General features: G+C 37.6%; 2 protein-coding genes across 5 annotated transcripts; one reads left to right on the top strand and one right to left on the bottom strand.

Annotated features, from left to right (window-relative positions):
* Positions 1-609: 609 nt before the first annotated feature.
* LOC109050772 (cytosolic 5'-nucleotidase 1B) lies at positions 610-2,841 on the top strand. Of its 4 annotated transcripts, none has more exons than XM_042715670.1 (7): positions 610-729; positions 874-917; positions 1,009-1,131; positions 1,206-1,338; positions 1,787-1,909; positions 2,029-2,100; positions 2,292-2,665. In XM_042715670.1, the coding sequence occupies exons 2-7, from the start codon at positions 903-905 to the stop codon at positions 2,501-2,503; spliced, it is 678 nt and encodes a 225-aa protein (XP_042571604.1). In that variant the 5' UTR covers positions 610-729; positions 874-902; the 3' UTR covers positions 2,504-2,665. The 4 variants fall into 4 exon arrangements, with proteins under 4 accessions (XP_042571604.1, XP_042571601.1, XP_042571603.1 ...); XM_042715667.1 differs by having other exon boundaries at positions 613-729; positions 2,029-2,192; positions 2,292-2,841; XM_042715669.1 differs by having other exon boundaries at positions 636-714; positions 2,029-2,192; positions 2,292-2,841.
* A 507-nt stretch (positions 2,842-3,348) lies between these two features.
* On the bottom strand, positions 3,349-21,705 carry LOC109050771 (ras association domain-containing protein 8-like). Its single transcript, XM_042715666.1, has 5 exons — positions 21,397-21,705; positions 12,786-12,989; positions 7,728-8,692; positions 4,933-5,077; positions 3,349-3,895 (listed from the first exon to the last, which is right to left on the bottom strand). Exons 2-5 carry the CDS (start codon positions 12,886-12,888, stop codon positions 3,774-3,776), a joined length of 1,335 nt encoding a protein of 444 aa, XP_042571600.1. The 5' UTR covers positions 12,889-12,989; positions 21,397-21,705; the 3' UTR covers positions 3,349-3,773.
* Positions 21,706-22,310: the final 605 nt, after the last annotated feature.

The following is a 22,310-nucleotide window of genomic DNA, read 5'->3' as shown; positions in this document are numbered from 1 at the left end:
ATGTTCTTTATGGCTTCCGAGTTTCAATAAATAGACTTGAAATGTGACTTGTGACTCCTGCGTATGACATGTTACTGAATAGGAATGTGGTTGGGAACCCCTGGATTAGGAATACAGCAATTTACTCATGTGAGAAATTCCCTGGTTTGTGAATGAATCGGATGAGTCAGTTCAGTTTTACAAACTTGCTTGAATGATTTGTTCATGAATCGGACTGATCCAGTTCTTGAGGTCAACTCACTGACCCATTCAATGATCCTGTTTTACAAGCCCACTGGAACAAAAGAACAAATGATCAGTGTTTTTTTAGTGTGTTTTAGAGATGTGACACTTGACTGATTGCACAGACACTATTGGAAGAGAGCTGAACTGGATGATGACATCACTGAATCATCAATGAACTGACTTGAGCTGGAAAAATTACTCATTATTTGCATTATTGACAAACTATTTTCAGTATCGTAAAGCACTGTATAAACACTATGAGTGTTTGCTCATTTGCAATAAGCCTATATGACAACGTGCAGTTAAAGACACGGATTTTATAAGTGGATATTTTAATAAAAGCACAACTACACCAGCAGACTGATCTGATCTGATCTGCTGTGCCGCTCCAGAGCGCAGGGCGGCGGCGGATTACATTGAAAGTGAACGACTGCAGTATTAATAGTGCACTTGGCTTGCACACTGTGTGCACAATGCAGCGTGAAGCAAGTGGGAAGACTATAGGTAACGTTCCTCACGTTTAATTATTTTATTACATCATATGTCTTTTAGGAGTGTCTATATCGTGCAAAACTACACGCAGGGTTGGTCTTTGTTTGTTGAAGTAACCGGTCGCCACGTTTTCTTCACTTCCGCGTCTGTTTATAGGCAGGTAAAGGACGAATGTTTTGAAGAGTATGGAAGACGAAAAGGTGAAGTCAAAAGTTTCTCTCCAGTAACTAACGAAACTTAATGACGTGCGATTTACGCTCGTTTATAACTGCATCTCATCTGTTTATTCAGAATCGCACAGGTCCTCTTATGATTGCGCTGCAATATAATGACCTTTTTGACTTGGACTCGATCTCAGCGTCCACAAACACAGAGGATGCGCTACCCAAAGGCAGAGCAGTCGCTTTTGTCAAGGTAGGAAAGGTTTAGTTATTAAATGTTATATGCACGGCCAATTTCTGATTTCCAAATGCTTGCTGTGAATGTAGGCTGTGCAGACAGTGAACGAGAGACTTGTGGAACAGAACAAGAGCGAATCTTTGCTTTTTGAAGTGATCCTCATTGCAAAGGAGTGCTCTGAAGAGATCAAAATGAAGATAGTTGAGAGTGTGAAGTATTATGGTAAGTTCACTTTGACATTTTTAATATGGCACTTACATAGATGATAAAAATAGGGACTAAAACTTATTTTATAATTTTTTTTCATAATAAAATAGTTAGTGAAAGGTTTGAAATTTGAAATTAAGGTTTAAAATTGTTTTAAAATGTTTAGTATTTAATATTTTGCAATACAGTTTTTACTTTTTGTTAACCGAATCACCGGAATCACCATTTTATGGTAGGTGATATATTTAATGTATTTAAAAATCATATTTTCATGCTACTTTTATAGTTCTGTAATAATTTATCAAAATTATTGAATTATCCTTTTGTATGTATTTTATTTATTATTATTTGTTTTATGCAGTTTTTGTGCTTATTATTTATTTATTTTTTATTTTTTTACATCATGTGCTTATATTGCATTGTTTTTTTTTTTGTTTTTTGGTGGGTTTTTTTTTTTCACCAGGTCTAGAAATCGGCAAATTTTTCTTTTTCAAAAAGGAAGAACTCATAAATACTCTTCAGTCAAACAAAGTTAAGCTGTTCCTCTCTACTGACAGAGATGATGTCTGTGAAGCTCTGCATACAGGTACAAAGTTTAACAATTCATTTTTAAAATAATATTTATTTTTAATGCATGATTTTTTTTTTTTATATCAAATACTTACATTAATACATATTAAAGTTTGCCCATTTTGTTGCATTTAGGAATTCCAGCTGCTTTGCTGTACGAACAGTCTGATGATCACGTCCTCAGTCAGCTCAAGGTCATTTTCTCAGGTGATGTTATCGGTTTCTCTGAGGATTCACTTGATAGTCTTTCAGATTTTGGATTCAGTGAAACCCAAATAGAGACGTTGAAAGCAGCAAAGGTAAATCATGAAATATTTGTATTTATCCAACTATCCTTTTTTGCCCTAGTACTGCTTTTAAGCTTCATTTGTCATATTAACCTAGTCTTATGTTACCAGATCTGCATGAAGGAATTCGCCGTTCTGATCGGTCAGATGAAGAGGAGGTTTGGGCAAGAGAACAGCCCTCTCTGCATTTGTGTTTTAACAGCATGGGGCTCTACAAACGTCTGTGTGTCTGCCCTGAAAACTCTTCGGGAATGGGGTCTGGATGTGGACGAGGCGTTTTGTCTGGCTGGAGCTCCCTGCAGCCCCATACTAGCTGTAATTAAACCCCACATAATCTGGGATGGTGGCCTTCACAACATGAGGGACTTGTCCGCACATTCCTGAGAGTTAGTAGCACTGAGCTGGACACACAAGTGTGGCTTACCTTTCATTTTAATCAGGTGCCATTTCTGTTCTTTTGCTGTTACACTTTACTTTGTATGTATTATTCAAAAGGGTTATGTTGTAAAATAAGAAGCATTCATATGGGGTGATTTGGGTTTAATAGTGATTCACAGTAATACATATAGACTTTCTAGGGGTTTATATGAAGCTTTTCTATGTTTACACAAATTATAGTACATGCTGACTGTAGGAATCAATTAAAAACAAGTTTAAATAACCCCAAAATCTATTGAAATTAAATGCAGCCATATGTACAAGACACCATATGAGTAAAGTCTGAGCACAAAACATCATAATATATTTTATATACACACTGAAAATACTGAAATTTAATTCACAGAGTCAACGTGCTTGCACCATCATTAAAGTTGATACTAACATGGCTTGGGTTGAATTTCAGTAAGGCACTACTTTCAGCTAAATAGCTGTGATTTCATATATTTAAACAAACAAATATATAATAACACCAAAGGTATCGTTCACCCAAAATAAAAATTATCTCAAAACAATGGCATTTTTTAAAAAAACATCTCCCAGTTTAATTTTGGGTGAACTATGCCTTTAAGAGTAAAAGTACATTTTCAAGCAATAACACTTTTGTTTTTGTCAGTATCAGTTATTATGCATATTTCAACAATAATGACATTTGCTAAATTAAAGCAAGGAGTAGTAGAATATTTTGCAGTCATGCAGTAACATGTTGCAACTGAAAAAGGTGATTGTCTTTGGCTCAACATAGTTAAACACTTACACAAACCGTAGTATGAAAAAAAAAAAACTCAACTAAATATCACAGGTCAGATTGAAAGTTGCACATTCATACAAATGTTTTTAGAGGCTAAAATAAGAATACAAAAATATTTTTAAAATATTTCATCCTTCATCTCCTAGTTTTTTGTTTTTCTATGTGACAATGTTACAAGTACCACTTTCTAACAGTAGACACTACAACGATACTATACATATGAAAATCAGCATACTTATTGTTTGTGTTTGAAATTGTATGCAGCTCTTTGTGATCAAGATCAAGTATTATGATAGGGAATTGAAAAACTGCTTGATAGGTGTTCATGATACCACTGAAGTTCTCCTTCAGGCTGAGCAAATCCGTTCAGCTTGAAGTAGCAACAGATCTAATTCATTCGGTCCTCAAACATAGATGCCCTCAGGATTCAGACCTGAGGTGATTGGACTATGGAGTCCACGGATGCTGCCAACCTCTGGATGAGATAAACCCGGCCGTTTCAATGAGCCAGTTAATGCAGCAAAGTCTGGGAAATGAAAGAAAACAATTAAATTAAAGAGCTTTGTCTAATATCTCACTGAGCTTACAGGGATTGTAAAGATCATTTTAACTGCAGTATATGTGCTAAGAAGAACTCAAAAATACAAACAAAATTAAGATTATCTTGACCAAATATTTCCAGAGAGCTTTGCTTTATTCCAGTAACGGTTGCTTGTTTGGAATATCACACCACCATGCTACTATTTCTGTGGTGTATAGTAAGGATACAATGCACATAATGCCAATTTTCTGAATGCACAGAATATGCAAATACAACAGAGCACACTGCTGTATCCCACAATGCAATGCGACTTATTTCTAGTGTGATGAATGAGCTAAAAGTAATATAATCTGTGATTTTGACTCATTATTTTATCAGCTTCAGGCTGCATTCAGCATGCTGTATGCTAATATTCAAATTAGGCTTTTAATTAACCAGTTAGCCAAGCCTTTGTATATTAAACTGTTTGGTAATGATTGCAGGAATAACACGTACAATACCAACTCTAACCACAAGGTGGCACTTTGGATTAGTAATATTAACAATAAAAGAAAACACTTTGAACTCAGTGACATCTACAAACAGAAGGCTTGCGACTGCAATGTTATTTTTCATCCAGGCTTGACGTCAATAAAGTCAGATTTCTATACTCAACAGAGTGCATGAGAGGCGAGACCGCTGAGTCAACTGTTGCAACTATAATCTTTCACGGCACTGACGAAGCAGGAGTACGCAAAAACTCTGCAGTGTTTCTGAATCACCCTCAGCCTTATATATTTTACAGGAAAAGACTCTGTCTAACATGAACTTGCACGTTTTTGCTTGATGTGAAAGTGAAAAGTTACTTGGCACTGCACTAAATTAAAACCAGATGTGGTCTGCTATTAATGAATCTTGTAAAATGGACTTGTTACTCATTATGGTTGTGGTCTTGTCTTGATTCATGTTGAGTCCTAACAGTATCCATACTGTGTGGAGCATAACCATGGGCCTTTAGATATATTGTCAGTAAAAAACAATACCTTTATCATCTGTTGTGTTGCTGGAATCCTCATCACTGGGCTCCACCGGCAGAACAGTGACTTTGGTGCCTGTTTGTTGTATGAACTGCTGTAGGTTTACCTGCCTCAACTCTTTGGTAAGCTGTTCCAGTTCGTACTGACTCGCCTGGTGTAAAGAGGGTGGAGAAGGTGCAAATGAAATGTTTGTGTAGCATTGCAACTGGCATTCAGCCTGCAGCAGTGCAGTAACAACTGGCTATAAACAGTAACATGAACTTCCACAAAATTAGCTCATGATTCCAAACACATGCGTCATTTTTGCATTTACCGCAATCACAAGAATTGAAAAATGTTTAAGACACAACCCTGCTAATAATCCAGCATGAATTTCATTGCTAGTTAGTGCCAGTTTGGTACTAGTCTAGTTGGTGTACCTTAGCCAGCCATGCTGTTCACCATTTGTTGAGGCTAGTCAACCTGCGTCAACGTTTTGCTGGTTTAACTGCTTAAAGGGATTCTTGATTTTTAATGTTTTAGTTTTTAATGTTTTTTTTGTTTTTTTTACTCCAAAAAAAAATAAAAGCTGTGTTCATCTTAGGAACACAATTTAAGATATTTTGGATGAAAACCTGGAGGCTTGAGACTGTCCTATAGACTGCCAAGTAAATAACAGTGTCAAGGTCCATAAAAGGTATGAAAGTCATCATCAGAATACTCCATCTGCCATCAGACGTGCAATCTAGGTTATATGAAGTGACAGGAACACTTTTTTTACACAAAGAAAACAAAAATAACGACTTTATTCAACAATTCCTCTCCTCTGTGTCTCTTGACATCAGTGTTGAACAATTTTGTGTAGTACCTTTTTGGTGAATATGAGTAGTACGCTGTTGTGTGTCGGTCTTGTTTGTCTAATGAGCTATTTTTTTTTCAAACCAAAGGGTAAATATACGTAGAAAACGTATCCTTGTGGCACGGCTAACACAGAAGAGCGTACGCCGTCTGCGTACAGCTCAGATTCTCCAAAATGGTTCTACAGTGATGTGGAGAGACACAGAGGAGAGGAATTGTTGAATAAAGTCGTTATTTTTGTTTTCTTAGTGTACAAAAAGTATTCTCGTTGCTTTGTAACGTTACAGTTGAACCACTGATGGCAGATGGAGTATTCTGACGATGTCTTTCATACTTTTCTGGACCTTGACACTGTTATTTATTTGGCAGTCTATGGGACAGTCTCAAGCCTCCCGGTTTTCATCAAAAATATCTTAAATTGTGTTACGAAGATGAACAAAGCTTTTACAGGTTTGAAACAACATGGGGCTAAGTGATTAATGGCAAAATTTTAATTTTGGGGTGGAGTATCCCTTTAAGATGCCTTGTGGGGGAAACCAAAAAGTCAAGGTTTGGCTGGTTAGCCTGGTCCAGTTAGTCACTGCTGGCAGATGCAGATATTTTTGGATGGCTTTTAAAGGAATACTCCATACCAAAATGAAAATTTTGTCATTAATCACTTACCTCCATGTCGTTCCAAACCCGTAAAAACTCAGTTTGTCCTCATAACACAATTTAAGATATTTTGGATGAAAACCTGGAGGCTTGAGACTGTCCCATAGACTGCCAAATAAATAACAGTGTCAAGGTCCAGGAAAGTATGAAAGACATCGTCAGAATAGTCCATCTGCCATCAGATGTGCAATCTGGGTTATGTGAAGTGACGGGAACACTTTTTGTAAGCAAAGAAAACAAAAATAATGACTTTATTCAATAATCCTTTGTCAGCGGTCTCCTCTGTGTCTCTCAATATCACCGTATGCTGTGTATGCTCTTCTGTATCATCCACGCCACAAGGATGCACTGTTTCTACATGTATTTCTACATACGGTGATATGGAGAGACACAGAGGAGACCGTTGACAAAGGAATTATTGAATAATTTTCTTCACTTACAAAAAGTGTTCCCGTCGCTTCATATAACCCAGATTGCACGTCTGATGGCAGATGGAGTATTCTGATGACGACTTTCATACCTTTTCTGGACCTTGACACTGTTATTTATTTGGCAGTCTATGGAACAGTCACAAGCCTCCATGTTTTCATTCAAAATATCTTAAATTGTGTTCCGAAGACGAACGGAGCTTTTGCGGGTTTGGAACGACATGGGGGTAAGTGATTAATGACAATTTTCATTTTGGGGTTGAGTATCCCTTTAAAAGCGGGAAATGGAAATGCTCTCTGCTGCCTTTGACATCACAGCTAAGGCTAGTAGCTAATGCAGGACTAATGATTGCACGTTCTTGTGGTGTCATCAGCAACTAAAGTAGCATCCACTCATCCAGACTGCAAACTTTGTGTAGTGTATTTCAGCCTTTAGTGCCCATGAACAAATATGGCTGTTCTTCTGGGGGATCCTGCACCACCCAAACAAGTGGTACTAAGATGAACAGAAATCATTTAATGGTTTATCTAGGTATTATAGACTTCTTTGCAGCCAACTCAACATACAGTGGGTATAGAAAAGAATCAACCCCCTTTAAAAATAATCTTACATCTTATATCTTTTACTTGGATGTTATAAGTTTCACTGAGTAAATAAGGTTGTTTGATGCAAATGATTTGTTTTACTTATTTTTTGTATGAGGAGCTAATAAATGTGATTATTTTTAAGGGGTTGATTCTCTTCTATACCCTCTGTATACTGGTGAACAGGAATCTTTTTAGTAAGAATCAGTGGCACAACACCACTGATTACCATTGCAATTTTCGATTTCAAAATTTCATATTGATTACTCAAGTTTCTGTTCGTGAACCTTAACGTACCTGTCTTCTCTTGAATGACTCAGCCAGTGAGCGCTCCACTGCTCTTGAGCTGTTTTCAAGCTGGGATGTGTGTTGAGCCTGAGCCTTGAGTTCTGCTTTCACTCTCTGAAGTCTAGCCTTCACTTCCCCCTCACTGGCCTGCTGGCTCTCTCTGATCTCCTTATGCTGCTTTTGAGCCTCTATGCCTGCCTCTACGCCCTGCAGAGACATCAGCCGCTGTTCCAGATCCACCTCACAGCCACGCAGCCGACTGCTCAACTCCTGGAGGCGCTCCTGCAGCTGCCTCTCGCTCTCCCGCTCAATCTCGAGCTCAGTTGCCCAGAATTCTTCTTCCTCAATATCTACCTTGTTCCTTCGCACCTGCTTTTCCAACCTTGAAACTTCCTCCATCATCTTCACATACAGTTCATCGTCCTCTAGTCCAACTCTTTTCTCAGTCAACATTCGAAGCTCTGCCTCGTACGCCTCCATCCTGCTGTCTAGGACCGAAAGAGTCTCCCTCTGCAGTCTCACCAGTTGGGTAAGATCCTCCACTCTTTTGGCTGATAACCGGGGGGACAACGACGGCGAATTGTGGGCACTTTTTACTAAAACCTCTCGTTGTCTGGCACTGCTGTCACTGAGCCGGCCTCCACTAAGGATGTCCCTTAGACTGCGGGGCACACCGGTGAAGGTCAGAGATTTGCGTCGTGGTTCGCGCCGACGGAAGGACCGGTCACCCGGAGCTCGGAGCTTGGTCATCAATGGAAGGCTCTGCCGATGCAAGCCACGCTCTGGGCCTCGAGAATTCAGACCTTCAGTTGAGGGGTACTCATTGAGAGATGGACCTGTGCGGTGTAGGATAAACTGCACGTCACCGGCATACTGCCCCCAAGTGTTCAGAGAGGCCACCGGACTCTCGTGAGGAACAAGATGTCTCTCGGTGTCCCTCCATTTTTCAATCAGTGTATAGCGTCCTGTGCGACCTATTAAAAAGAATAAGGATTACAGTGCTGAATAAGAATACCAATAAGATTGGAGCCATAGTTATTAAATGTGCTCTCTGTAATTTCCATTTATGATTATGTAGCACAATTGACTTCATGCTCAGCCTCATGCTAAAGCAACCGCTCTTTGTAAATCAAAACAGTCTGATTTACAATCTCATATTAGTGTACATCATTTTAAAGATACTTCCCAAAAGTAGTATTACTTTATTTCTGTAAAACCTTTTTAATGTGAAAAACCACAGTGTAATTCTTGTTTAAATCTGTCATGTTATGACTTATATCATTGTTATGTGAATACACAATTATATTAAGGATGTTTTTCCCAATCCCGTTCCACCCTCTTCCGCCCATCATTTCCTGTCCTTCTCCACTGCCATATTTGCTTTAGGGCAAAATGACCAAATAATTCTTCTTCATCTGGTTAGTGCACTTCATTTGAAGATACACATTTGAAACAGTGAGCAGTGATGTTTTTTATACCTTCTTCCCCCTGTAAAAACATACAGATTACTCCCGAAACTGTGAAAGAAGATTGAGATGTTCTTAAGAGTTGTTTTCTTTCAGTAGAATGAGTCAGATTTTCCATGTCAGTGGGCACTTTGGTTGCACCATCGCGTTTCTAACTAATACAAGAGGGGGGCTTTAGATTATACTAGTCTGAGTGCAGCTGAAAATAGAATCAAACGGTGACGTCAACCAAAAGAGGACTGAATCAAAAACAAATTGCTTTGGGTCCCACTGGTGATGTAATTAACTGAAATCAGCTTCGATGACCATTTGCACTCTCTCCTTGAAACTCCTTAAAATATGCCTAATGTCTTTAGACAAGCTGTTAAACTTGGAAAGCCAATACTAACTCTCTGATACTTAATCTTCTTTTCAATTATGAAACAGATAATGATTACTCAATCAACCTGGATGCCAGATGGTTTCAACATTACTCAAAATTTATGGCACATCTGTGTTAGCAACTATAGCTTCCATGAGTTAAGTCTTCCAAACCATACCATTATTTATTTTTTTATTTTTTTTGGTAGTATAAGCTCTTTTCCAGTAAAGAGCTAATTTTTTCAACAGATAGCAGTAGCATGACATTGTTTATGAGAGTTTTTGTGTCATATTGTGTTACTCCTTGTGTGTTGGGAAGCCTGATACATTTTGGTGAATCAGTTTGTTCACTGAACTATCTATTTATCTGAGCCATCACTAAATGTCTGACCTAATGACTCTTGGGTAGAGGTCTGCTCAGCAGAAGTGTGTATCAAAGGTGCAAAGGGATAGCAAAGGGGCGCTCGTGGGCCAAACCTAAAATGACAAATGGGACACCCTTTGGTCTTGTGTACTACACAAGGATGAGCATGTGGCAGACATTGTAAATCTGCAAGACCACAAGTCTATATGAAGTGTGCCTTTTGGGAGAGGGCCTAAATAGTAGGGGTGTAACGATTAACTCAACTCATGATTCTATTCGATTCACGATTTTGATTTCACGATTCGATTCACGATTTTTTTATTTTTTAAATAAAATGAGATTTAAGATAAATTATAAATTAAAAGTGTCTTTTTATTATTGCTTGGACAAAATGCTGCACATTTCTTTGTGAAACTGAAATATAACTATAATAATATACTAATATAGCACTTGCATATTATTGCTCTTTGGTTGGTTTTGATTGCTTTTATTGTCCACATTTGTAAGTAGCTTTGGATAAAAGTGTCTGCTAAATGACAAAATGTAAATACAATGTAAATAACAAAACTAAATTGAAATTTTAAAACAAGCCCCAAATCAAGTAAATAACACAAATAAAATAAATCTCTTCATATAAACAAACTAAGGCTTTGTCTGTGCTCTTTCCATTTAAAATGAGAGGCAACCACTGCATTTTCATCATGATCCAAACAAAGATGCTGCATACATGCAACATGAGCAGTTTTTAATCTAATTTAGATTATATAATTTTGTAATTCTGAAGCAAAAACAGAACGCTTTGACTTCAGTTTTGTGAAACTATACATAAAAATATCTGCATGAAACAGCAGACGAGCTGAACGAGACGCAGATTCACTCTCTGTCAGCAGGTGACGCTTAAACCATTTCCTTGGTTTCTGCTGTAAACAAAGCAGCGCTGCACTTATGAACATTAATATGCATTATACAGAGGCAAGATGAAAAGGAAAAATACCATCTAAACTCTTCTAAAGACAGTAAGTTCCCCTCAGACATGCATTCATATAAACTCCTACACCTAATTGAATCGCGATTTGTTTAGAATCTCAACCGTTTTGAATCGTCACATATTTTAAACGATTTTTAACAGGCTCGCGGTTAATAGTTACATCCCTACTAAACAGTATTCCCAAAAGTCTCTGTGCTGTGTTTTAAGTGTTCCCGCACTACATGCAAATTTAACTGAGTTAACGACAGCGACAGCTATGCGCTGCATTTTACTCAGTAAAAGCAGTAAAATTTCCATATGTGGTTTCAGCAATCAGATGCATTTACACTTGTCCAGTTTCATCTGGAATGCATCTCAGACCACCTCCTGAAGGCTGTTTTTTATTGAGTGAATGTAGTAAAATTTCCACTCTAAACTTGTTTCGGAGGGCATTTAGCTATGCTCTGGACATATTAGCTATTTATTTTTTGTTGCTATCCGATCAGAGAAAACAGATGAATTGACCAGGTGTGAAGACAAGAAAAAAATATTTAGATAATACTGCTACTTTACAACAGCAGCCAGGTGTTGAAGACAAGAAAAAAGAAACTAAATTCGAAGTCACTTGCAATCGCCACTTGCACTCTCATGGTTCAAGTTAGATAATGTCTAATTTAAGTCATACAAGTTTTGAACGAAATTAGGGTTAGTAAATGATGAGTTTCATTCTTATGTGAACTACTATGAATAGTTTTGTAGCTTAACCAACTACCAAGTAGCTTCTCCAACACTTTTTTTAAAGGGGTCATATGATGCAATTTCAATTTTTCTTTTCTCTTTGGAGTGTTACAAGCTCTTGGTGCATAAAGAAGATCTGTAAAGTTGCAAAGACTAAAGTCTCAAATCCAAAGACATATTCTTTATCAAAGTTAAGACTCTGCCACGCCCCCCTGAAACGGCTCATTCAAACACTCCCCCACATCTCTACTTCACGATTTGAAAATGTTTGCGTAATGCCACCCAAATGTTCATGCAAAGAAAGAAGGCGTGGTTTCAGTAACCACAGTTAGTGTCGAAGCAGCCGTGTCAGGGAGCTGCTGTGTGTTTCTAGGCGAAAGCAAAAGCACTGTATTTGTCTTCTGAAAATAGATGCATTTAGGAAGCTTTAAGATTACTTACAACAGAACAGCAACGCATTTTATGGACGACCATTTCATGAACCTAGGAGAGGAGGTCATTCTGACTTTGCTACGACAATCTGGCGCTTCTGAATCAGCTACTGTAAGCATGTTTTGTTATTAGTTTAAGTATTTGCTATTGACTGTTCAAATGGTGAGTTTTGCGCATCGTGCGCGCGTGTGTGTGTGCGCGCGTGTGTGTGTGTGTGTGAAAGAGAGAGAGACAGGGTCACACAGTGGAGTCTGCTGTCTTAACCATCCGTAGCTTGTGTACTGCAAACACATACGAACTTCATTACTGTGTCTTTCACACGACTATGTTCCCCTTTCAGGCTTGAACTGCTGGTAAAACTAAGGACATTATTAACTCTCTTTACATTCATTTTGAAAGATGAAGCTTGCGATTATGGAAAGGGGCGTTACATTTCCGACGAGTGCTTGTGGTATTCAGCCAATCACAATGCACTGGGTCAGTTGGCCAATCAGAGCAGACTGCGCTTGTCAGAAGGAGGGACTTTGTAGAAAACGACGTGTGTGAGAGAGGCAGGGCATAGAGGACCTACAAGAATGTACAGTATTTGAAAAATAATGTGTTTTTTCGAACATTAAAGCATGTCAACATCCTCTGTTACACCAAATACACAAAATAATGATCTTTAAAAAAGCATCATATGACCCTTTTAAATATGAAGGACTACATTAAAAGAGCTACTTCATATTGAGACTCCCTACCAATTGCTTGAGCCAGAGCGATGACCACTTCCTGGCAGGTGGTGGCCTCTGTTACCCCACAGACCACACGCTGAACTCCATCGACCCACACCTTCAGCTCCATCCCGGGTCAAACTCTGGAGGGTCTGGGGCTGCTGACCTGTGACGTCATACCGTCCTGCTCTAGGGGTCCAGTGCTACAGCCTTCACCCCCTCACAGCAACTCTGCAAAAACCACAACATGGGTTAGGAAACACCTGGGAATGATATATACTTCTCACTGCCTTGTGCAGATGTTTTCATACTAAAAAGTGTGGGTGTCTGAAATGAATTTGATCACTGACTGGTATTTAGTTTAACAAGTCTGTTCATCACACAAAGCTATTTGAAGGCGCCAGAGGGCTTGAAATATAGCGTGCATATGGATCACTTATGGTGTCAATTTCTGAGCTTTCTTAAGTTTAAGAAGGACAGCAAAATGGGTTTGGAATGACAAGAGGGTAAGTAAATGATGACAAAATGGCCATTTTGGTATGACCTATCCCTTTAACACTATTGTTTATTTTCTTCTGTAAATGCAAATGATTTTTCCCCATAAGATTTGTCTCTTTGTTTTCAACTGAGAACAAAGCTTAAACAAATATCCATTAACGTTACAACAATCTGAAATGCATCTGTCTAGGAACAAAAAAGTGTCATAATGAGAGCCTTTCCTAATCAGGAAAGCTTTGTAAAAGGAAATGGCTGTGCTATTAGCAGGAGACCTCTGTGCTTCCAGATGGACACATTTCCTTCCTCAGATCTCTGACTAGTTGAACAATCAGCTCTTGTATTGTATGTAACAAAGAAACAAGATACTGATGTCTAAAAAATTATTCAGTCTCTTTGAAACAACAGCTCACGCATGGTCCCGAAATAGCATATTTTCCAAGAAACGAATCAGCCATGAATCAGTGCCTTTTGTGGAGGAGTGCTGAGGGTGTGAAGAAGAGGAGGATGACATGAAAAACAGTTGGCCGCAGTGTGGACGTCCTGCTGGATACAGTGAGACCAGCTGGACCTGACATTAGGTTCCTCCCACTTCTGTGAACAGGTACAATTGTAGGACGATGGGCTGGCAGCCATGCACGCCTGAGCATATCTTCAGCTTTGCTGAGAAAATTAATGAGATCTCAGTTTTTTCTCTTAGCAAAGAGAAAGTTACACATACTGTGACGGTAAAGAGTCAGACTGGCATAAGGTCCACTTGCAGATTTACTGAAGAAAGTGCAATAATAAACCAAAGCAAACAGTTAGAGGGATATCCAAAGTCACACAACATATATCAAGCTTCACAAATGAGAAAATCTTCATAAGACGAGTAGAACTCAATAACACAGCGGAGTCATCCAGAATATACAGAGCTCTCCATATGCATGTTAGCAGTTTATAAGAGCCAATTTTTGTCTCTAAATGAACAGTGAACTGAGTCCCATGATCTAAAAAAGGTCTGAGGACATTTAAAAGTTCAGGGACTATGGAAGTCTGCTGTAAATGAAAAAACAAACAAAAAGGTAATTGTGACTGTTTCCCATAATTCCTAGTTCGATGTAGTAGCTTGCAGTTTGACTGTAAATATCACAATGTGACTTCATTTTTTATTATCAATAATATATACCTTATTTTATCACTTTACAGAAACAGTAATGTATTAATATTTAATACCACCAAATTAATTATTAGATTGACTATCAGTTTTATATATTATAAATACAAATTTCTGATAAAATTCACAGCCAAGTTCTACTGGGTGTCACTTTGTGCAATTTTTTTTTTTTGCATCGATTGTCTTTGTGTTTGACTACACAGCTGTAGTTTTGTTATTGAACTCACCTCATTTATATATATGTGTGTTTGTTTTTTGAGTTTATACGCAACTTTTTTTTTGTTGTTAACATATACCAACAATGACAAGATTATGCGTAGTCTCCTTTTATTTTATAGTATATTCAGGACAATTTTATTTCGTCCATTCTCTTTATTTCTTTGAAGAAGTTCTGATATCAAAACAAGTCCATTCTTTTCATCTCTTCATCATGTTTATAGAGCCTTGAGTTTGGCTCCAGAGGAGGGACAGGGACGATTTACTGACTGTATGGGGCACTGCGCTGGAAAAGTAAAGCACTGCAGCAGCCAAAGACCACAGCATCAAGACAGAGCTCCTCTCTGAATGAAATATTACACCCGTCCTGTGCTAATAAAATCTGCAAGCACACAAAATTATGCATTACACATAAAAAACAATGTGCAGTACTCAAAAGACAACTCTTTGGGACTAAAAATCAGGTTGTTAAAACATATAATTTTCCAAGTTTTTTCAACAGAATTAGCTCAAGATCCTTGGTAATTGAAAGCATAAAAACGATGATATAGAAAAAAAGGTTTTCCTTAAACAATTAATTCATAATTCAGCTTGAAACAGCTTAAAAATGAAGCTATTTTATCCTAAGCAGCTTACAGTTTTTATCATTATACAATTTATCAGGACATGTTTCCAAACCATGACCTTGACGTTGTTATTGTCACGCTCTACCATTTCTGCAGCAGTAACCCTCTCATTTGAATACAAGATATAATAATACTTTGCATTAAACAGTCAAGCCATTATTTTCCAGAATTACCCAACAAAAAAAAGTGTCTTTTCAATTGCTTTTTTCAACCCCGTATAAGGGAGTACACTGAATATCTCTGGTTTAGTGCAGAGACATATGGTGCGGTGGAACCCCTATAACAGCTCTTCTATCTGAGCCAAAATGGAAAAAAAGAGAGCTTATTACAACAAAACCAAATAGCTACTGGAGTCAATGTGGAGTTCTTGCCAGTTTTCTAATTTTTGATTTATACATGGTTTGGAATCGTTCAGAATCCAGGCTGCCAATGCAAGGACAGTCAAACCACATTTTAGATTGGCCAATAAATTTATAAAAAAAAAAAAAATAATTCACATTTGGATTTGTCACACAACACTGACTCTTTCTTCATCTCTACAGATACTCAGCAAATGTCAAAAATGAGATGTTTGTTGCATGTTGCATTTCGTTTTCTCTCCATTTTGCCCTTCTGTGAGCAGATAAGTGTTTTGTCCTTCATTTTTACTACCCTTTAGTGTCTAAGACAACAGATGGAGTCCTGTAGCTGATAGTCAGATGCATTGTGGGACCATTTTATGTGTCCTTTTCCGACTAGTGCAAATGTGGCCTGCAGCCGACTCTATTCTGTCATTTTTCCAGGAGCGATCACTGAAGCAAGGAAGCCCAGTTAACGGATGACTTCACGTCTGCTGCATATATGTTTGACTGAATGAACCAAGATTGTCTAATCAGACATTGTACAAAATATAATATCAAAACATTTGTCATTTAAAGGTACACTATGTAAGTTTTTGACTCTATTAAAGCATAAAAATTATTTAAGATTATTGTTTTTTTTTTCTGAAATGTTATGTTATGTTATTTTATTTTTAATTTAAAATGTTTTTTCTTTTTAATTGGTCTGTGTGTCTCTGCCCACTGCCAGTTTACCCAATTGTATTTCAGCACCCCGGGTTGCCAGTTGGCTAAAAATACAGTGTATTTCATTTCAGTCATGGAAGCTGTCAAACGAAAGGGGGTCAGAGACTTTCAGTGTAAGGCTTGATGCTTTCCATTGTCAGGTGCGCTTGTTTCTGTTGGTGTCGTAAATCTGGCAACCTGCGTGTGCATCAAGTCTGAGGAGGAGGGGCCGAGTGAAAAAAACCCTCTCCAATATTTTGAATTTGGACTCCAATACTCAATCCTGCATACAGTACCTTTAAAGTTTGACCTCTTTAACAAACAATCAGATCACAAGTCCATAGCATTTGTCTTATTCACAATGCAAGAGCAAAATAAAAATAAAAAGTCAAGAACCTGAAACATAGTGCTTGGTAAAACTAAAAGGGCCACAGAAGTTCAATAGCACTTTAAAATAGTGGCAAAGTGACACATTATGATTATTTGTAACACAACGTCCGCCCTACGGTCTTCATGGAAGCGCAAACAAATGTCACGAGACACGTCCAAGTCAAGCGTGGAAATTGAGAAGTACAACTTTGGGCATTTTAAACAGTTTTGTTCAGGCCTTAATCAGGAAGAGCCTGTGTTGAATTTGGTTGCTGCCCCACCATGAGGACTCCATTCAATCATCTGCACATCATGCTGAGCACAAGCGATCACTTTAGTTGGTCTAAATTGAGCACTGCATAAGTTAATCAAGCACCATTTGTGAATGTCACAATAAAGCACTTGGGAACGACTGTCCATTTGCTGGAGCCATTTCTGGCTTCATCGTGATGACAATAATCCCACATGAAAACTATGGGCCAGATTTACTAACAGCTTCCACTAGCGCAAACCCTCTTTTGGCATTAAAAAACTATTTTCAGGATTTACTAAAGACACGATTAGTGATGAAAAGGTGTGGACAGAGTTGTTCTGACCTTACTGCATACACATTTGTAGGAGTTTCCATTTCAGATGCAAGTGTGGTTAGTGTTTTTATGTTTTTAGGAGTTTCTAGGTATGGTTTTGATGCTGGGATAATGGTTTAATGGTTAAACCAGCAAAAGGACCAGCATAAACCAGCAAAAGGACCAGCATAAACCAGCAAAAGGACCAGCATAAACCAGCAAAAGGACCAGCATAAACCAGTATAAATCAGCAAAGGACCAGCATAAACCAGCATCCCAGCATCAAAACATACCTAACCAGCATATGCTGTTTTTTCAGCAGGGTATGGAAGGAGGGTATTTACTATGATTTACTAAGGTTTGCTCTAGTAAGATTACCCCCCCAACCCCCCCAAAAAAGCATGTCTTAACCCATATTGCACCTGTGTTGTTAGTAGATTACACACACCTATTTAGCATCAGCTCAGCTTGTTTGCAACCCTACGCTAATTTGCGCTGGCGTGAAGGAAGGTATTGGGTTTTGATTCCACCAGCAGCGATTGTGAGGTGTCTAAGGCTAATCTCAATGAACTCTGCTGAATAATATCCTCTTACCATTGCTCAATACTTCTGATTCAGGCATCTGAATTTTCCCTCAGGAATTAATGAAGTAAGGTACCCAACGTTTTCCCGCCAATTTCACTGTATTCCTTGTCCAACTTTGTGTGTAAATATAAACAGCACATTTCATTTCAACCTGCTTATTAGAAATATTTGGCAAACACTTCTTCCTTATGCTTTGTCTGTGACTAAAATAATAATTTGTGGTGCTTGCTAAGACAAACAAAACTTATTATTGCTCAAAAGTTATCATTGCTCCAAGTTAAACTTTGGATGGCATTTCTGGATGCGGGTTTTTGTATAGGCACTTACATATTCTTCAGGAAAACTCAAGATTTGGCTGATCCAAAAGCTGCATAAAAACTAATATATATAAAATTCCAAATATTCCTCCAACTGGGAAATTAACACAGCGTATGTCCAACAAAACCTTACCTTTGAATGTTAAGAATCAAGTGGGCTCTTGGCAGAGGCTAAACCTCAAAGTCTGTAAGGATAGGATCAAATTAAAAACAAATGATACAAGATTCGAGGTCTATCCAAAACCAGAGAGAATGAGCTAATTTTCTGAGGAATGATGGTGTGCCGTTACTATTGCTGAGCTATTTTGGATTAACCTTTTATTCTGATTGTGCTCGCGCTAGCTACCATGCTACATGTATTTACTAGTAATTTATGCACTCTCCCATAATTAGCTGCAGGCTTCAGCTGAAACCGTTTCAAGAGTATAAACACTCAAAGAAACACAGATAGATAGATAGATAGATAGATAGATAGATAGATAGATAGATAGATACTGTACAACCACCACCCAATTTTTGTAACCAGGTTGCACATGTGCATTGACTTGGTTTTGCACTAATCTGTTGTTCCACAAGGTGGCAACACTGGCCCGGGCCGCTGTTTCACAGTAGAAAACAAAACTAAAGTGATGGTGGAAAAAAAAAAAAAAAATAGATGGGGTTGATTGAAAAAAAGACGGACGGATTGATTGGCAATTGTTTGTGTGAGGGGGTTGTGAGATAGCAGCAACTTTAGTTTAAAAGGCTACAAAGATATTTCCATCTGTCATAATTTCAGGAGAAATATAGCACAGCTGGAGTAAGATGTACCTTCCTAGAGTCATTATTTTAGTGTAAATATATAAAAGTTGGGTTTAGTTTTGGCTTTATATTTCTATTGTTTTTTCATAGTGAGTTACTGTGTTGCTTCAAACACATTGTACTGTAACACTGCACTACTATTCATTGCACTTTTTTATATTTGTATTTGTATATTTGTTTCTTCTTATTGATCAATACTTTATTCTTGTTTTTCTATTAGTGGCATTCAGAGTGGAAAGCAAAGTAAGAATTTCATTGTACTGGGAATGTCCATTTGACTAAAGCGTTTGAACTTTGAAAACTAACAAAATGGTCATCTGGATTACCTTCATGCTATCTTTTGATCCTTATTGGAGCTTGTGAGACATTGACTTTCATTATATGGACAAAAAAAGCTGAAACATTCTTCCAAATATCTTGTTTTATGTTTCACAACCAAATGAAAGTCATACAGGTTTGGATATGATATGAGGGTGAGTAAAATATGGCTTTACTTTTGGGGCCACTGTATAGTGAAGTGACAGAAAAGATTAGCTAGTAACTAATGCATTGTTGAGGCTTAAAGGCATGCAGGTGGTTATCAGAAGACTTGGGCCTTGATTTTACACCATGGAAACTGATAACACTGAGGTTACACATTCCATGCAGCTGGGCACTGAACGCTGAAGGGGATAAGATGTTTCTAGCCCCCACCTCGCTTTCTCTAATCAAAGACTTGCATTTATATGGCAAGAAATGCTATTTTTAACATGGTAGGATTTGATAGTAAAGTTCAAATTATTATTATTATTTTTTTAAAGAACTGTTTTTTTTCCTGGTATTCTCTATGTAGCTATACAGCTATGGAAGAATTGGAATATATTTTTAAACCTTGTGTTTTGAATCTTGTTTCTTCCCGGGGGAAATTTAAGGTGCAATTCAAACGCAAAGTAAACAAACAACACCACTACACAATCAAAGTGAGCCACAAAAGACCTCCCATCTGCCAAACACAGAGGACAACTGTGTCCTCACCAAATCTCCCATCTGGGACGACGGAGGAAGGAAAACAAACCTTCTTTCCCCACCCCAGTAAAACAATAACCTGAGGCTTTGGAAGAAAGTGAGTGAATTCACAGTGAAATCTCCAAATCTTGCTCCTAAACCCCCTGGGTGTCCTGCAATGTACTTTGCTATGCTTGATTCTTTCACTTAGTTTGGCACATTTAGCCTGTAAGACTAAAAACAATGAGGAGCTTTCATGGAAGGTAACAGGAAAACAACGCTTTCCTCAAAACTATGAAGGGAATAAAACCATGCCAGGTTTTAAACAAAGTCCTTCTCTAAGGATTTCAGATGGCAAGAACAGTCTACCTACTGTGGTATTTAACTAAGGACCAGCAAGAGCCGCCTTCGCTCTTGTAAATCTCAGAGTTTGTTGAGTCTCAGCTGAGGTGCTTTAATAAACTTCAGAATAAACGTCGACCCCCAAAACCTACTTCCACAGCTAGGACGCAGACTGGCAGAATCGCTAACATCTGGATGGCACGTTTCTCTGGATATAATACCGCCTTTGTTCTTTTGCCATGGTTGTGATCAGCAGGCTAGCTTTGAAGGACCAGCCAAAAACTTACGAGTTACGAGGGTACTGGATAAAGTGTCAATGTGACTAAGTAGTTTATTAATAATCTCTCATCTTACCATTTTCGGTAAAGTAGTTACGCATTCCCACTGTAAAGCATTTGCATACTTTTGTGGCAATACAAAAATGCTCTCAAGACACTTTTTTTGGATTGAATGAGTATTTTGCAGTAAATAGCCTACATGATATAAGATATGATAAAGGAAAAATAACCAAATTATTGTAAATCTCCATAATGTCTTTGTTAGAACTGCCAAGGACAGTAATCTTTCTACTGCATTGCATGACAACATGGATTCTACATCCCATACTATTTAATCATACAAATTAAAAGTGCATTAAATATGTTTCAATAGCTAGAAAATAACTGGGTTTTGTAGTAAGTAGGTTTTGTAGTGGGTTTTGTATCTCTATATTGATATGCTGGTTAACAATTCATTGCATCCACATTTAGAGGACAAAAAAGTAGCAGTGACTTAATCATTTGAACTGTGTTTTCCCACAATATTAAACACAAATCTCGTATTTTGCTTTGGATTTGATTAAGAAACTCACATTTTGTGTTGATCTCAATTGATATGATGGTCTGCATACAGAATACTAAACACATGCTGTTTTAATATTGTTTTTGAAAGTTAAATAAAACATTACCATACACGACAAAATCATCTTGATTTTGTTATTCTGTTATAACGTTAGATCTAAAATTAAGACTTAAAGTTAAATCATGCAACTAAATGTTTTAAATTGTCATGCTGAATACTTATTAACATAAAACTGTTGTTTTTAAGTTACATTAATTAATAATTAGGTTTTCCGCATGAAAAATCTGTACGTTCTTACCTTTATGATTAAATGTAGAAAAACATTTATCCACTTTTTGTCCGAGTCGATGTTACAATAACCAAAGTTTGTAACGTTACAATAAATTAGAAGGACACTGTAATATTCAGGGTTTTTCTCTGCATTAAGCCTTACTATACAGAATCGTTTGCTAAATATAAACGAAATGCTGTTATAGTTTGTATTTTTTAAAGCGGAAAAGTCTGAGAAAATTAGCGGATTGCATCCGTAAGTATCACCGCCCCACAGGAAAAAGTTTTCACGCTGTGCTGCAGTCAGTCCATCCGAGCTAGAATGTGGAAAACACGACCGTCTCATCTACTCGCCGTATTCTGTGAAGACCCGGCCTCAATCTCTTAACTGTCCAATCAGAGAGCGCTCTGAGAGGCTCCTATTGGCCCATCTCGTCGCAGGAGGCGGGACTTGTGTGAATACGGGTCTCTTCCTCAAGAGGTCGCTTGACGGCTCAGAAACCCAAAGCCTTCGTTGAACTGTATTAATCTAAACCTTTTTTGTTTATTTGGCTATATTTGCACAATAACAGGTGTCAATTAAATCATTTAAATGATTAATCATTAAATTAAAAATGGCCCCAGCAGTCTCTATTTAAAAATTATTATTCAATAACAAACGGTTAACCAAATTTGGTCATCCTACAAGCGATGAGAAAAGTAACACGCAACACGTGAGTTTCCTAAGCGGTTTGAATACTAATTTACTGGAGAGTAATGACTCTTATAAACTTTAATAAGCATTAAATAAAAAAAAAATAAAAAATAAAAGACAAAACGTCTGAATACAGAAAAAAAAAAAAAACAGTTTGACGCCATTATTGAAATTAAACTTGAGTTACAAAACCCTGGAAATACCAATACTGACCCCTTGTGTCTTTAACTTTGTTTTATTGCATCTTG

The sequence above is a fragment of the Cyprinus carpio genome, chromosome A25 (genome assembly GCF_018340385.1).
Source record: "Cyprinus carpio isolate SPL01 chromosome A25, ASM1834038v1, whole genome shotgun sequence".
In the NCBI taxonomy this organism is placed as follows: domain Eukaryota; kingdom Metazoa; phylum Chordata; class Actinopteri; order Cypriniformes; family Cyprinidae; genus Cyprinus; species Cyprinus carpio.
Note: the sequence above shows the minus strand (reverse complement) of the source record. Positions and strands in the feature narration are given on the sequence as shown.